Raw genomic sequence first — 17032 nt, forward strand, 5'->3', positions numbered from 1 at the left:
TTGATTAAAAAGTTACACGCATTTGCTGTGGCGTCAACGTTGGCATCAACTTTGTAGCATTTTATGTGAAAACGAGTAAAAATGAAAAAAAAAGGATGTTGGCGAAAATTAAAAGTGCTGCGGCTTCTGCGCCCAAGGCTATGGTCTAAAACAGAGTAGAGTAAAGCCTCTATACTCCCAGCATGTTTCTTAAATACTTCCTAGACGATATGAATAATATAATTTCTTTAAAAATATGTAACCCATTGAGAAAAGCATCTCTTTGTCTTGGATTTTATAGAAAAACATTTTCTATAACTTCTTGAAACTTTATTAAAGAATTAAATTTTTCCCTGGCTTTTCTTGTTATCCCCCTACCTCTCCTTTTTTTCCTCATTTTGTATTATATTGCATACAATCTTAGTTGGACGAGGACTAAGGCCGGAGATAGAGTAGAGAGTAGGGTAGGTTTTCCATGAATGTGAGGGTCTGGAGACTTATTGCGGCTTTAACGCTTGAAAAGTTGGCTTAAGAAAACTTTCTGAATGATTTTGCTGCAACCAAAGCTTTGAAACAGGATCTCCGGGAGCCTCGGCATCGGCATCGGCCTGGCCTACTCTCCACATTAGTTGGCCCCGTGTTCGAGCTCTCGAACTCGGCTTAGGACTTCAACCTGCCGGGCGGAAAAGTTTGCGAAAATAATTTGCCAGCAACTCACATCGAGTGTCAGATATCTGAGAAAAACATTTGGGGATCCAAAACGGCGGGCGGCGGTCTTCATCAAATGTCTGTCAAAAAAGTGGCAACTCTGGAAAGGAGGATCTGTCAAAAGCCCCTGAAAATGAAAAAAAGGCAAAAAACAAGTCCTGGAGAGGAACAAAAAGAAGAAAAAAGTTAGCAACTTTTGTCTAGCTAATCAAATATTTGCAGCCAGCGAGCTATGCCAAAAACAAAGGGGACCGGGCGGGGACACCGATGACAGAAGCCATTCGTGCGAAGTACGGCGAAGGACTCAAATCCTTTTAGGCACGTGTGTGTGTGCAGAGTACCGTTAATATGACAGAAACACCATGCTCAAGCGTGCGTATGTGAGTGTGTGTGTGTGACATGCAAATCTTGTTTGTCAAGTGCCACGTCACAGTCCCCGAAAAATGAGTAACAAAACTCGTTGTTGCCACTGTGGCTGCTGGGGTTGAAGTGCGTTTTTTAATTGAAAATTATTACGGAAAAGTTGTAAATCCCTCGCATTAAGTGAGGGGACATGATGGTGAACAAAGGGAGAGTGCGAGGGGCACTGGGAGAAAGTTTTATAAACAATAGATACTTGAAAATCATTACATACTTATTCCATTTCGTTTCTCAGAAATCCAAAAGGTCTTAACGTTTTATTAGTTATTTCTGAAGCAAGTTTTGAGGATTTTTTTTCACTGTGCAGACTTTGCTCACTCATATTATTAGAGGGCCAAAGGTGGTCGTCCGCATACAACGGATTGATGTTGTTTAATTAAATTAAACCGCCATGGCGCCACGTCTGCCCCAGCATCTCTCCCAACTTTGACCCAACTTCCCGCTCCGGTCCGCCCGGCTCCGCTCGCTCGGCTTTGTTGTGGCATGAAGGCGTTATTAATATGCTTATGTGCCACGGATCTGCTGCAGTCCGCCTCGGAGTATGAGTCGATCCGAGTCCGAAGGGTTGCATTCAGAGCCAGGTACTTAACATAATGCCACACATTAAATTTTAAGTGTCAATGGCGCCGCTTCTTTGTTGCCTTTCATTATCATAATGCTGCCGCCCATAAAAATGCTCAACTTTTTGGTCCTTACAGATACACCCGAGCAGTGGGTGTATCCGTGGGATACTTTAGGATCTTATCCGGCTTTATGTCATAACGAAAAGTAAGATACAAAAAAGGGACTTTAAACTTGGCTTTATGGATTAATTGCTTTGAATAATTGAACCTTAAAAAGTGATGTAAAAAATTTATTATACATTAGAGTCAATCATATTTTTCAAAAGAAGTTCAATTAAAGCCTCAGTCTTATTGTTTGTCCAAAAGCTAATCGATTGGACAACAGTCTCCTCTGGGTAAAATGCAACTAATAGTTTTGCGGGTGGACTTGGAGTGGATTTGGTCCGGACTAGCCAACCCTCACTGTACTTCCTTTGTTCGCTACACTGGCTTTGTTTGTTTGTTTATTTATTTATTTGCTTGTTTGTCTATTTTGATTTATTTCATTTGGAAATGATGCAGTGCTGTCTTGGCTGTTGTTGCCAGTCGTCAACCCCTGATTGCCTTGGTTTCTAGCTAGTATTCTGAGGGTTAGCAATCCTCCAGAGCCCCGGCAATGGTATAGTTGGCTGGCTCATGGCTTACAGCTATTTTTATTTAATTTTTGTCTCTATCCAAGAGGCTCCACTTCCGCCCCACTCACGCCCACTTCCTCTATTTGTTAATGAAAATTGCAGTTTCTGTGATATTTACCCATCTATCCCAGCCAGCCATCCTTCAGTCTATCCCTGTTAAGGTCGTCGTAGGCAAAAGGTATATAGTCTAAAATTTCTATCTCGGTTTATTTGTTTGTTTTGTTGTCACTCTGGAATTTTCATATCCTTGGCCATAAGTACCTTGGCAAGCTTCTTATAAGTTTTAAATACCTTTCGCTCAATCCCCTCTACATGCATATTTTGCTCTGGTCAAAACTTTTTAATTAGCCTGATCTTGAATAAAAAGCGAAAATTTTTAATTACACCAAACTTTCCGCCAAAGAAAAACTTATTTGAAAGGAAAGTTTCGCTACGAGTGGCGCTACGAAATACAACAAAAAATGTCAAACAGATCACAGGGCTTCCATATAGGGATTGTTTCGAACTTGCCTTCACCGTTATGCATAATTAGTGTAATAGGAGCTACTGGGGAAAACCCACAGGCCACAGCCCATAGTACCCCATCCCATCCACCATCCAGAACACCCAGACCACCCGGAACACTCAAAAAGCATTTTGTAGTCTTCGCACGTTCGTAAATTGCGCTCATTAAATTGCAAATTTAAATTTAATTAGTTATTTATGCAATTTGATATTTTCGCAGTCTGTTTTCTATTTGTTTGTGCTTTGCGGCCATTTCCATGTAAATTTCATCACGATTTGTTATTCATATTGAGTTGCTCCCGCCGTTTTATAGTGCATTTTTTGACTCTTGTATTTTTAACTGTTGTGTGGTATTAGTTGTTTTTACGCCTTTAATTTTAGTTTCGTTATTATTTCATACGATTTTTTTTCTATAAATATTCAGTGGCTATTAAATGCAGTTATACATATTAAAAATTTGTGCTGCATTTGTGATTTTTTGCATTTTGTCTGTGGCAAATAAATATTTGATTGCCCATTTGTCACACATTGACCCGAATGGAATAATTTCTGGGCATTAATATTAATGAGTTTCGCTTGGTCTATTTAAACTTAGTGCTCATTTAAATGTCATTAGCCTGGTTGTCATGTCAGTTATGTTGGGGTTCGGTAATGCCATAATGTCAACCATTATCATATTTGGCGGCAATGATTTGAATATAACGCATTTCCAGACGTTCATTTAGTTTTGGATAGATTGCCGTTGGCTTCTCCTTTTAAATCAATTTACAAACGAATCCATTCAGCCAAGAAAAGATTCTAGAAATCAAGCCTTATTAATGTCTATCCCCCTCCAAGCCGGTTCGATAAAAAATCACCTCTTATCGCACCCATGCTTGTCATGTGCAAATTTGTTTGCGAATTTGTAAATAATTCCAAAATCATTCACTCGATTTTTTTCTCCTACTCCTGGCAAGCTCTACTTTTCGCTTTTTCTATGGCTACGCATCAAGTTGATTTATTTGCATGGAAACTTTCTTCGCTCTTGGTCTGTCGTTCTGTCGGTCTATCGGGCTGTCTGTCGTAAAATGATTTACATAGGGATAATAGAAAAAAAATAAATTGATTTTAAATCATTTCAACAGTGTGTAGGCAGTGAGCAAAACGACGACACTGCCCGGAGTTGCCAAGCTCCCCGCACTCTCAGTGCCGCATTTGTATGCAAATACGCGTGAAAATAAAAAAAATACGGAAAAAATAACAAAAGGCAAGTTAACGAGTATTCAAAAACGAGATTAAAATAGGAGTGCTCTCTGTGAGTGCCGCATGCTGTGATTTATACGCCCCGCCTTCCCAGACTTACCAGACTCCACATCCCATTTCATCCCACATCCTCATCCGATGTCACATCAGTTGCACTGGAGAAGAGCTGGGAAATATTCAATTTTTGCAGGGGGTTTCAGGACCTCCCCCGTCCGACAGTCAGGGCCATTTGCTTTTGCTCACTGGACAGGGTGGCTCAAGATATTATTAACATGTTGCTGTACACAGAAAAAAACAGATGGACCTTAAAGACTAGACAAGATATTATTTTCTATTCTTAATGAATACTTTAATGAATATTTAAATATGAGCATTTTAAATTGGATAAATCTCTTCTAATATGACTCCTATTTTATCATTATTTCTTTCTCTGCCAATTTAAGTAGTGAGGATGGGAACAAGGCACGGCTCAAACCCTGTTACATTCTCGTAATCTTTGGCCAAAGAGGCATTTTGCCATTTTGCATAGTTCGGCCCTACAGTTTGGGGCAAAAGTGTGCACACACAGTGCCGAACTCTACCAGGACCATGATTTACTCGCTCAGTCACAAAATATGGAAATTGCTCATGTCTCAGCCTAGGCCATGTCATGCTTCCCACCTAGCTTCTCACCTGCTGTTGCGGTTTTTGTGACATGCCGCATCAATCTATCGCCATTTTCTGCCCCCAAAATATGTGTCTCTCTGAGTGTGTGTGGGTGTATATGTCTATGTGTGTGTGTGTGTGTGTGTGTGTGTAGCTCAGTTCAGTTTGCTTCGATGTTCAATGTGGTGCAGAGAACATAGTCCTCTGTTCGATCTTTTGCCTGTCGATGGGTTGCGATGCTCCTGCAAGTCCCGGAAAATTGAATAGATTGCTAGGTGGACCTGCCACAGCCGCACTGCCAGTCTCAGTCGCAGTCGCAGTCGCTTGCTGGCAGCATTTTGGACAGAATTTTGCATACATAAATATTTATGAATTTATTAAAAGCGAACCACATACCACTCGCCCGTTCACTCGCTCGCTGGCTCGCTGGGGCATCCTGGCGGCTGACTGGATGGATGAATGCATAAGTCAGCCTCTTACCAGTGATGCTGGCAAAAGGGGTATACACTGGGAAAAATAATACAGCATTTAAATCTTTACCCTCTTTTATTTACTAAGCTTTTATTTAATTAAAAGATAATGTTTTTAAAACTTATTTTATTATAGAAACTTCATTATAAAACATTTAAAATATTTACCAATTAAAGTATAGAATAGCTGCCAGAAACTTATGCATATTTGATCACACCTTTTACATAATTTTTGTTGTGTGTGCCTTCTGGCTTGCACTTGTACCAGGGAGCGGGCCACAGGGAAGATCCTGGGCCATCCAGCCGTCAACAGCAACGCCTGCACACATGGCACAGCATCGGTTAGGGTAAAAAGGCGGACCCGCAGCAGCGGAGGAGCAGCTCCAGCCGGCACTCCATGTATAGCAAAATGTTTGGTACATTTTTGGGGAAAATTTGCACCACATAGCGCCGTCAGCCAGAGCCAACCACCCACTCCCTCCTCCCCTCAACAAAAAGAGGGAAAGAAAAATGCAGAAACTGCCGCGTTTCGTTGATTCTGGGCTCGGGGCCCTGGGTTTTTGGGGACTGGACCCAGTTTTCGGATCTGGGGTCCATTCATTTGCACCAGAACAAGGCAATCGCATATTTGCGGTAGCAGGGGCACGAACGGACAGACGGACAAACGGACAGGGTGACTGGCGGACGAACGGACGAGCGGTGAACGAAATTGTCAAGTTTTTGAATGCCTCAGTGGCTCAGCGGCTGTCGCTGTCGTTCAAAATGTGGACGAGGTCTACGGGTCGTATGGCCCATGTTCGAATTCCGTGTCCACGTTACCCCCGGGGGCCTGGGGCACGACGCATAATGCATGAAGTTGTCATTATCAGGGCCAATTCAATTGAGAATTTTCGTGCCTAATTCGGCACAGAGGAGCTGCCGGCAACAAAAGAAACCAAATTTCGCATAATTGAAAATTTTCGGTGGCGAAAAGGGGCAAACACACAGCACCCGGGCAGCACAGCCAACCACTCGTAGTCACCCACGTTGATTGCAAAAATTTTGTTTGACCATTGACACTCGGTTGCCACTTGATTATACCTTTTCGTCCTTTGTATGTCTCTCTCGCTGTGTTTGTATATATATACATATATAGTATGTGGGAGTTGGCCAAAAGTAATTTAAACTTGATGTCAAATTCAGCAGAGTCATTCAATTTCAATGTCGGTGCATAATTTTGGCAGAGGCCGTGTGGCAAGTGTGAAGGCCACTTGAGGAGACCTGCCACGTAATTACCTGAGGCACTGTAATTGTCGAGGACGAGGGTCCTCGACGAGGATGACGCGTCGTTTTTGTTGCTCCTTACTCATCACTTTCGGATATATCCCCCATACCACCCGGCCGAAAACCCAAAGCATTTGACTTGAACGCAATTTATGCAAATTCGTTGGGGAAGACAACGCACATGGCAATCAGCAAAATGTGTGTGTTGACAGCCGGGTCGGAACTCATCCTTCCCAGCTGAATGAAACTCATCTCTCTAGCTGGATTCCGAATCCGATTCTCCCGACACGTCCAGCCTTGGCACATTTAACAAGGCAGGCCGCATCGAAATCCGCCCGATTAGCATAAACGCATTAAAAATATGCCACCCCCGAGGCGGCTCACATGAGCTCTCTGTTAGCCGAAAAGTGGGATTGGGATCGGAATTGGACTGGGGTTGGGTCTTAGTGGAATTTATGGATTATAATGTTTGTTTTGACATGCTCGATGACAGCTTCGGCGGCCACCCGAGGCCGGCATGAATGAATCAAGTTGCATGATACACTGAAATAGGTTTGGACAAAAGTAGTTTAAATTATAAAACATGATAGAACAAATAGAGTTATTAAAGACCTCTTTTCTTTACCATTAAAGACCAACTAACGCTCTGAAAAGAATGGCACTCCGCTGAAACCTAAATCGCGCATTCAATATGCAAATTTTTATATTGATTTATATTTAATCGCTTTTAAGTGCAGGCACGGCTGCGGTCGGCAGATGATGCCATCAGGAAATGGTTGAATAGCAACTAAGGGGCCCACCGAGGGGAGTAATGGAGTGGCAAGACTGAATGCAATCATAAATAAACAGCACGCATCTAGCATACTTGCATGTAAATAGAAGACCCAGTCACAACAGGCTTGCCCCCTACCATTACTCTCATGCCCGGCGTTTTCAACGTAATTTAACATTTTTCCTTCAACTTGCGTCGTCTGCGGCATGCATCACTCACTCACTTAACACCGCAATCCCCTCAACCATGGCCAAGGTAATCACTTGAAGAAAATCTATATTTTATATAGGCGAGGGTGGGAAAGTATCTTTGGAATATTAGGAGCCATAAAAGTAAAGATCTTAACTGGCTTTAGCATGATTCTTTCGAAGTTTTCGTTTAAAGTTTTATAATTTTCTTAAATTTGTTATAAAATATTCCTGAGTGCACTACAAATTACGTTTCCTCGCGAGTTGCTTTGATGAGCTCTGTGCATTGCAAACTCTGTGCTGCAGACTTTCCAACCTGCCACGGGCACCGCCCATCAGTTATTTGTCTCGCGTGGCATTGTTTGTCTTGCGAGTTGCATGTTGGTGCTGCCACTAGTTGGTGCTGCTGCAAGCTCAGTCTCTGCCTCATTTGCTGTCGCTTCCACTGTTGTTTTAATGTGTGGGTAAATGTGACAAAATTAAGTTAACTGCCAGCATTAACGCACATGCAACGAGAGCGAAACTTTCCGCGACGCGACATTGCCAACTAACTGAGTTTGCAGCGCAAATGAAATTTGCCAAAATGTCAGCCCCCCAGGCCCTCAGCACTATAGCCCCGCCCGACATCGAATTATGCTGCCATCAGGCGGATTTTAAATCAATTGGTGGGGCAAAGCTGTGCGGCAAATAAGCCCAAGCGTGGCGACCACACTGCGTATGCGCAATCAGGAATCTGCGTTGTGTCCTGAATTGGCTGCTGGATGGGGCTGCTGCTGCTGCCGTTGAAGCGATTAGGATGGGCGTCCATCACACGACCACGGGTCCTTTGTGCGGAGCATTATCTGCGTGGCCACTTGAGCGAGTCAAAGGGGCACTTTGATCTCCTGTTTTTGGGTTGCCCCATCCTATTCACCTCAGATTCAGCTACTTTCAAAGGCAAGTTGCACTGAAACAATTATGAATATTAAATTATAGTTAGTACACTTTTAAAGCTTAGTTTGTTTACCCAGAAACTTTCTCAAAAGCCACGAAATAATCATACAGTTTTTAATGCTTGAAACTAATTTCTTCAAGTGCATTCTTAATTGCTATCGGCCATCTTCATGTTGTGGTCACTAAGCAATGGATATGGACACCTGATTGAGGGAACATTCACTTGAAGTTTGCATTTGGCCATAATGGCGAATACTGCTAATGCACTGATTAGTCAAATGCAACCATCCAAACACACACTTGCCCTGGCCGATGGAAGGGAGAGCGCATCCTTTGAGCTCGCACCGAGAATTTCCAATAATTAAACAATCCCCAAATGCTAGTGAGTTTCAGAATCACCCCGTCCACTCGAAACCATTGAATCGAATCGCATCGAATTGAATTGAATTCAATGGAGAATTTGGCCAAAGTGATGCCAAGAGGATGCAGAGCTTCAAGTGTGTGGCATGTTGCACTTTAACTGGATTTTGCCGGCGGGAAGTTCAGCTCCCACCCACTTAACTATCACTGACCACACACTTTTTTGTGTGTGAGTCTGGGTGTGTGTCCTTTTTTTTTTTTCGTTTGGACCCTGTTGGTACAAATCAATTTATGCCTGGCCAGCGTTTGAGCCATTTCAGTGGCTGTTTCTGTTTCTGTTTCGGTTTCCGTTTCCGTTTCGCTTTGTGCAATTGACGGGCCAATAATTAAGCCGGGCCCAGGGAAAACGCATGGAAAAACGCTTGGAAAAACGATTCCCATGCCCCAATCTCTTTATATACAGATGTGAATAATATTCTAGGAAAAAAAGAGAGTTTTTGTGAAAAGGGTAAAGGTTGTGAAAAGCTTTTCTTATCCTTAATTACCAATAAAAAGAAAATCCAAGTTAGAACTAGGTTTGGAACCAAAATAGTGTCCTCTATTGTTAGAGTCTGCTGTCTGAGTGTTTTCTTTATGATCCTGCTGGCGTTGCAAAGTCAATTTCCTTGCTTATTTAAATTTCAAAGCAAATAATAAAGCGTGCAATGGCAAAAGGTGTTGCTCTGTTGCCGCAAACTGGATTAAATTTCGTTTAAAATGTAAATGGAAAAAAGCGTGATAGACAGGTTGGGCTCGACGCTCAACGCTCGACGACTTCTTGTTTTGGCCTGTGAATCATATCCAAATTGCGTTTAGACTGACAGAACATCAAAAAACGTAAAAAAAAAAAAACTAAGGCTCGCAACGTAGGAAAAACTAAACAAACACCTCATCAAAGAACATCAAAGGGCGTCCAAAAAAGAAAAACGGTGAGCCCCGGAAAACCCCAACAATAACCAGGAGGGGAGGAAAATCAAAAACGAAAGGAAAACCTGAAACGTGGGCCGAAGAAAGAAAAACATTTTCGAGCGCACAACGCAGAAAATAAAATCAAGAATTTCACACCTTATCAATTTTGCTAGATTAACAAAACGAACAATGGGTGGTGGTGGCATGCCATGGCATGGGATGGTACATCACCACCACCCGCCCTTGGTAGCCACCCGACTTCGGCAAAATTGCATCATCAACGTCCTTGCCACATTGTGATCGACAACGTCATTATCATCATCATCATCTTGATGCAGGGAAGCCACCGTCACCGCACTCTGTCATTAAGGAAGTCAAAAAACTTCATCCCTCCCCCAAAAAACAGTGCTCCAAAAAGCTTCGAGAAATCGAGAAAGGAGAAAGTAGAGAGTAGAGGGAGAAATTGCTTCGGCTTTGTGTGACAGCAACGTTGACATTTATTTTGATTTCAGTTTCGAGTGCAGGATCTAAGTGGGTGAACTTTCTATTTCCCCCTGGTCTGTTATCCACTCCACTCCAACTTGTTTACCAGCACCCCCAACCCCTTAATGCACGTAAAGAAAATTATAATTTAAAAACTGTACTCCTTGAAATTATATTGAATGACGAAAAGATAAAAAAGTATCCTGGAGAGCAAAATATTTGTTAAGATTACTCAAAAAAAAAAAGGAGTATACTAACATTGCGTTCATTTCTCAACTGATTAAAAAAAAAACGATAAACCATTATTGAGACAGAACTTCAGTGTCCTTTGATATACATCCTAATATAGTAAAATTGAAAGAATCAATTTGTTTCTATATTTTGTAAAAGATGAAAATTTTCGAAAAATTGGTACTGAAAGAAACAAGAACGGGAAGGTATATCATGTTTTAATAGTACATTGGCCAAGTTATGGGAGGAAGTTAGGACAGAGGGGAACTTTGGAGTCACTTTAGTAAATATTTTAGCCTTCTGACAGTCGATTTAGAAAAGAAGCACCATTAAAGAATGATGAGAAAAATAGTACTCGTAGATAAAAGATAAGTAATGTACAAGATTCGTGGATCAGATCAGTATTAGCCAAGTTATGGCCTGTTTTCGTAAGTAAAAAAGGCAAAAAGCATTATTGATACAGGATTATTGACTGTTTAGAAAATATTTGATTTATTTTTACATTAGAATTGAGAAAGGTTTACCGTTTAATTTTCTATTAAGAGGAAAAAGATGAAACAGATTAAGAAACATATTAGGATATATTACCGTTTAAAACATCGGTAGAAATGTAAAACGTTCTTGGAGCGTTCTTGGGGTAAAACCAGCAAGGTATTGAAAAACTATACATTTCAGGTTTTTTTGCAGTGCACTCATGCTAATGTGTATTTCGGCTTAGCTTTTGGCTCGGGGGATGTCCTTTTTCTTGCTGTGGCTGCCACTAAATTGAATTTTATGTGGCAAATGCCAACTTTGATGTGTGCGTTTATTAATGGTTGCTGCGAACTGTTTGAAGGCTGGGCTAGCAGGGGGCTAAGTGGTGGGCTCGAGGGGTCTAAATCAGCGCTGATAGAGCTTCGGAGAGTTTACGGTAATTGCAACACAAACAGGGGCGGCAACAGCAACAGCAACGGCGACGGCATTGGCATTGGCATCGGCATCGGGCATGTAAATTCAATGAAATATGGCTTGCAAAAATGCCTCGCACAAGCAACGCCTCAAAATGCCAGCAATGTGCTGCTGGCCAGCAAGAGTCCGGCTAGCTTTGAAATTCCGGGCATAACTTGTAGCAGCAACGAGCAGACGAGCATATGTAAAAAGCGAATCCAGCCCAGCCAGTGACACATAAGTGCACACAAGCCCACATGGTTGGCGGGTTTCCATGACATACAAAAAAAAAAAAATAAAAATCCTTGAAAAAGGAAGCGTTCCAGAAAAAAATGAGAATGGAAAATCTAGCCCAGCCAAGTCTCTAAATTGTGTGGCCCTAAAAGTGTCCGGCGGCACATAATGCTTACAGTCTATGCACTGAGAAATAATCAGTAAATTATAGCCCCAAATCATAAAAAATATAAACCACATTTTAGTAAAACTTCCAGGTTTTAAGAGTATAAGACATGAAATAGATATTTTAAGAGAAATCTAAAAATATTTACCTTCAGTGTAAGAGCTCACTTACGCACACCATCAAACAAATCTGTCTGTGTCCTTGCCACATGCAACGTCTGCTGCTGCTGCTGTTGCCGTTGCCCAATGGCCGCAAGGAATTTCACACAATTGCTAGAAAAATTGCAGAAAATTGAAAATGTGCGAGAGCGCATAAATTTTTACTGCGTCACTTGTGAATGCTAAATTGTTGTTATTTATGTGGGCACTGTCGGACCGCCCCTCCTCCCCCAGTACTGTCCGTGTTATCCTTTCTGGAAATAAGATCAAATCCTTGCAAAATGTTTTCAACACAGATCGATTTCATTTCGCACATAACTTGACGCCTGTGCCAGCAACTGGCAAAAGGATTTTTATTCTTTATCGAGTTTAGTTTGTGAAATCGACAGACTAAAGTCGGTAATAAAAATCCTCTTGACAGTCGAAGGTCACAGGGAATGGACACGGACATAGCCAGCAAATAATAGTTGTCACAGCAATCCTCGCTTCAGGATGTGAAAGCCAGTGCGGGCGAAAAGTCGAAAGAAGCTGCTGCCGAAATGTGCCATCGAGGAGACTATCAGCAGGCCGACGCCCACGGACAGGGCATCCTGTTCGAAGCTGCCAATCCAATTGATTAGCTTTCGACCCGGCAGGGTCATCAGTTCCATCTCGGCCTCGTGCTCCTCACAGCTCTGGCCATAGATCATCAGGTAGGAGACCTGCATGGTATCCGCATCACGCACGATGACATGTCTCTTGTCCGGACTCGTCTCGTTGCCTTGGAACACAAACTCCACCACAGCCACACACCGGATTATGGAACCGCACAGGGAGCCACCCAGTCCCGCCTGGGGCTTGCTCCGGGACAGTGCCTCGTTCACATCGCTAGTCAGCTCCAGGTACTTGCCTTCGGGCAGGCATTCGGCGTTGAGGAGAGCGTACAGCTTCTCCAGCGGGCAGCCACAGAAACCCAGTCGGACGCACTCCTTCTTCTGTTTGCTCAAAAGGCTATAGGCCGCCGCCCGTCGATTCTCTTTCCCGGATCGCACCTCGAATATTTGAGTGGGGGCACGGTCGGGTGTGGGCATGCCTAGGTGGTTGTACAGCTCCTCGAACTCCCTGGGACGCAGGGAGGTCAAGGACACCCGATCGGCCTGATCCACCAAGACATCCGACAGCAGGCGAACCACATTTGGGGTACAGGACTGGTAGTCGCAGAGTAGGAGATTCTCATGGAGGGTCTCTAGCCTGGGCACATCCGCCAGGACGCGGCACAGGTGATCGATGCTCTGGCAACTTCTCGGAAATGGTCGAAGGCGGGTCTTGTAGCGATAGCTGAGCGCGGCAGCCACAAACATGGTCCACAGAGCCTCACAGCCCAGCAGGTCTTCCTGGAGGCGCCTCTGGACCAAAAAGAGGCTCTTCAAGTCGAGTGGCGCTCTCGCCAGCGGGGCATATCCCAGCGGCAGCACCACCGATTGGGGCAGCACCGACATCAATCTCCGCCAACTGATCCGCTTCATGGACTGATTGGTTTGCGAGTGGGTACTATTTTTGGCACGGCTGAGCCCCACAGGGGCCGGACAGCTAAGTAGCGTCATTTCTGGATGCGAGCTTTTAAACGACGTGGATCTTAAATCCCTTTAGAGACTAAAATTTTGAAAATGTTTCGCAGAGTTTTCGGCAAGCCGTCGGGCATCAATCTAAGCCTTCGACAATCTCGGCAATCGAATGAAGTGTGTCGCACAGGTGGCAGGCCGGATGATTGGCCGGAACTGGTTGCAGGAGATTGGATTTCGTCCTGGTACGCACTTGGCGAAAATAATTTTTAACGACTTAAGGTAACGCCCTTGGGAATTTTCGCCGCTTTACGCAGATACAAATTTTGTGACAGAAAATTCTGACATTCCATAAAAGAAAACAATTTTGAAAATGTTGTCGGGATTCCCTTGACCATGATCCATGATTTGAAAGACTTGGCCAATAATTTGATTTTTTGTTTCGAGTGCATGCATAGTAACAGTTGGCAAGTGAGGTCCTGGAATGGGTTATGGTTGGATGAATACTCGGGGCTGGTCTGTAATTGATTAATGGAGCCTGATGTCGAATGCCTGATGCCTGCTGTCTGCCTCTTGATGGCTGACGTTCACCTTATGTCGGGCTTGTAGCGTGTTTGCAGCAGGGTGACTTAACCTGAGACCCCGGGGCTACAGCCACCACGAGGGCTCGGGCCAAAGGGGCGGAGACGAAATGGTCAAAGTTGCATCATAGCTACGCAGTTAATTGGATACTTTTTCAATACTTTTATCTCTGGCAGCGAACAACCCCCCGAGTAACATTCCGGGATCCCTGGATTTCTCCACCTGCTGCAGTGTGCGTAATTTATTGATATACTCCCGCTAAATTATGAGTCTCCTGGGGGGCGCGAGAGCAAAATAATTTTTTTTGTTTCCCGGCTTCTATTCTTTTTTTGTGTGTTTTTGCGTTTGGCCCAAATGGGAGGCTGCAGGTGTAGGTCTGTGTGGAAATCAGTTAACCGAAAAAGTTTGCAACTTTTTGCCGTGCTCGCTGCCTGTGAAATCAAAGTTGGAGTTTATTCAAATAAACGCCGACATTAAGAGAGTTGCAACTGTTGCGTTGCGCCGGGAGGTGGCAGGAGCGGCGTCTCCTGGCATTCGGCGGCATAAATCAGGACCAACAGCCGTGGCAACTTTTTTCGTAGATAAACTTTTGACGTCATTTAACCCTCTTTTTGCGCCGACGTTCTGCAGGAAATGTTATTAATATGCCCAAGTTTCTTTTGGCAATGTCAATTCCCCGGAGTGTCCTACCCCCTGCTAAATAATTCCTCTTTTCATTGATTTTTCTTTTGGTTTTTGGTTAAATTAAGATACCACTGATATGAAGTGAAAAAAAAGATTCTTTAAGAAGGAGAAGAAAAGAAAATGATGCAGACTTAATAGCTAATTATATAAAAAAAACAACTCCAATGTCTTAACAGGATGTATTTTATTAAAAACTAAAAATTAGATAGGAAAAAGTATGACTTCAATGATTCCACAATGCGCTCCACGTAGATACTATTGTTGTGTAGAACAAATAGAAGATTTCGCAGTGTCAGAGACGTCTGAAAGTGGCAAGATGAGAACGGAATCAGTGCGGCGAAATCAATTATCACAAAAACACACTCCATCGAATTGCTGATAAATATATATGAGTTTGGGGCTGGGAGAAAATAAATATAAATTGCCTGCTGGCTGGCGCTGGCGATTTGATTTCATAAATATGTACCTCACGTAGGCCAGCTCAATTGCCAATTAGAAGGCCGGTGCCGGGGACGAGACCAAAATCGAGCCAGGAAAAAAATATATAAAAAGAAAGGAAAAACGCTATGGCACTTGAAAATTCTGAGGCATCAACGGAAGTTGATTTGTATACGGAATCGCATATAAAAGTTGCCCACTTTTAACCTGAACCTTTTCCCCAAAAGAAACTCAATAAAGCAATCGAAAATTTTTCTCACGTCTCGGTGGGAAATTATTATGGCGCAGCCAGCGACTCAAAGACGGCCATTTCAAATGGAATTTTTTAAACAATTTTCAACACACATACACAGTGTAGAGTGTATCGGAAAAGGGAGTTGGGGACTTGTGGCAAACAAAGCGTGTCCCCCAAAACTGAAATACAATTACCACATGGGGGAATGGTTTCTGGCTTTCCCAACTTACCTGAAGACCGATCAGAATTTTGGCAAATTTCGGGTTGCCTATGCTGTCGACGAATGCTGCGAATTGTTTGTCGCTCTCGGTTTTGTCGAAAAAGGTGGCCAGAAGTTGGTCCTGCGGCAAGATGTCCAGGATACTGTCCACAAGGCCGTGTAGGCCGTTGAGTGGTTCCCGCGTGGTGGTGCTGCCATCTTCGTTAGCCTTCGATGTGGTGGATTCTAGAGGGCATAAATCTAGCATAGAATCTCAAAAAAATACGGCCTTTCCATTTGAACCTCAAATATGGAAGCCAGACATACGGCATTACGTATACGCACCGTTGGATGCTGCCAAATCCAATACTCCTGGCTTCGCCGCATCCGACACAGACTGCACTACCTTGAGGACATCAAAACCAGTGGCATTGAGGTACCGCATAAAGGCCACAACCTCTGGCAGCTGCAAAATCTGCTGTTTGATGTCCGAAAAATAGCTACTAGAGAGGAATGCATATGCCCTTTGGACCTCCGCGTCGTGGTGGTAATAATGGGCCGCTATGGACTGAACTTCCTGCACGGGAATTAGCGCCACAAAGGCACTCAGATCGATGGATTGATTCGCCGGAGTCAGATCCTTTGGCAGTTCCTCCACTTTGGGCTCCCCGACGGACGACAAGTCTATGTGGGCTTTGTCCTCGTTTTTACTTTGATTTTTTCGAGTGGGGAAGATCAGGTCATCGGAGGCATTGGCTTGACCGCTTTCGTCGCTCTCCTCGCTGGCCGATTCACTTAGGGTGACCAGGGCAACGCTACTATCCTCCGATTTTCCACTATTCGTTCGTATTATATCCTCCACCATCACGATTTCCTCGCTTTTGGGGCGACCCATTGAGGGAGCTATGCCAACGGCACAGAGAATCACAAAAACTAGGAGGTGGAGGTGGTTCATGGCAGCGGCGATGTGATCTCCTCTAGAGTTTCCGGACTTCTGGCTAACAAATCTCACGGTCTTTTTTGTCTGCGGCTTGTGGAGACTACTTTGGAGACCATTCGAGGAGGCTCTCGCAATCGTTTTTCCGGGCGATTATTTAATTTAATCAGTGGCGTTGATTCGACAAAAACACACTGAGCTATGGGTGTGGGATATGAACTCGTGGGTGCACTTTCACACTTAGGGAAGAATATTTCACAATTTGAATTTAATTATAAATTAAAATATTACTTTAAACAAGAAAGGAAAGCTAACTTCGGGCGGAGCCGAAGTTTATATACCCTTGCAGTTAAAACCGGATATATATCGCAAACATCGGATATAGTTGGCCGATCCTTATGAAAATATGATAATATAACCCAATTTAATATAATACAAAAACCAAACCTAAAAATATCCCAAACTTCTATCTTCAAAAACACAAAAGTTTGGTAATTTCCGATCGTTCAGTTATATGGCAGCTATAGGATATAGTGGGCCGATCCTTA

General features: G+C 43.4%; 2 protein-coding genes across 2 annotated transcripts; both read right to left on the minus strand.

The window, feature by feature from the left end:
- Nucleotides 1-12150: 12150 nt before the first annotated feature.
- On the minus strand, nucleotides 12151-13784 carry Parp16 (Poly(ADP-ribose) polymerase 16). Its single transcript, XM_017241916.3, has one exon. It carries the CDS (start codon nucleotides 13449-13451, stop codon nucleotides 12339-12341), a length of 1113 nt encoding a protein of 370 aa, XP_017097405.2. The 5' UTR covers nucleotides 13452-13784; the 3' UTR covers nucleotides 12151-12338.
- Nucleotides 13785-14840: 1056 nt separating this feature from the next.
- LOC108125635 (protein G12) lies at nucleotides 14841-16703 on the minus strand. The gene is made up of 3 exons (XM_017241904.3): nucleotides 15893-16703; nucleotides 15579-15793; nucleotides 14841-14977 (listed from the first exon to the last, which is right to left on the minus strand). The coding sequence occupies exons 1-3, from the start codon at nucleotides 16500-16502 to the stop codon at nucleotides 14870-14872; spliced, it is 933 nt and encodes a 310-aa protein (XP_017097393.2). The 5' UTR covers nucleotides 16503-16703; the 3' UTR covers nucleotides 14841-14869.
- Between the last annotated feature and the right edge of the window lie 329 nt (nucleotides 16704-17032).

This window comes from Drosophila bipectinata, chromosome 2R (assembly GCF_030179905.1).
Source record: "Drosophila bipectinata strain 14024-0381.07 chromosome 2R, DbipHiC1v2, whole genome shotgun sequence".
Lineage (NCBI taxonomy): Eukaryota > Metazoa > Arthropoda > Insecta > Diptera > Drosophilidae > Drosophila > Drosophila bipectinata.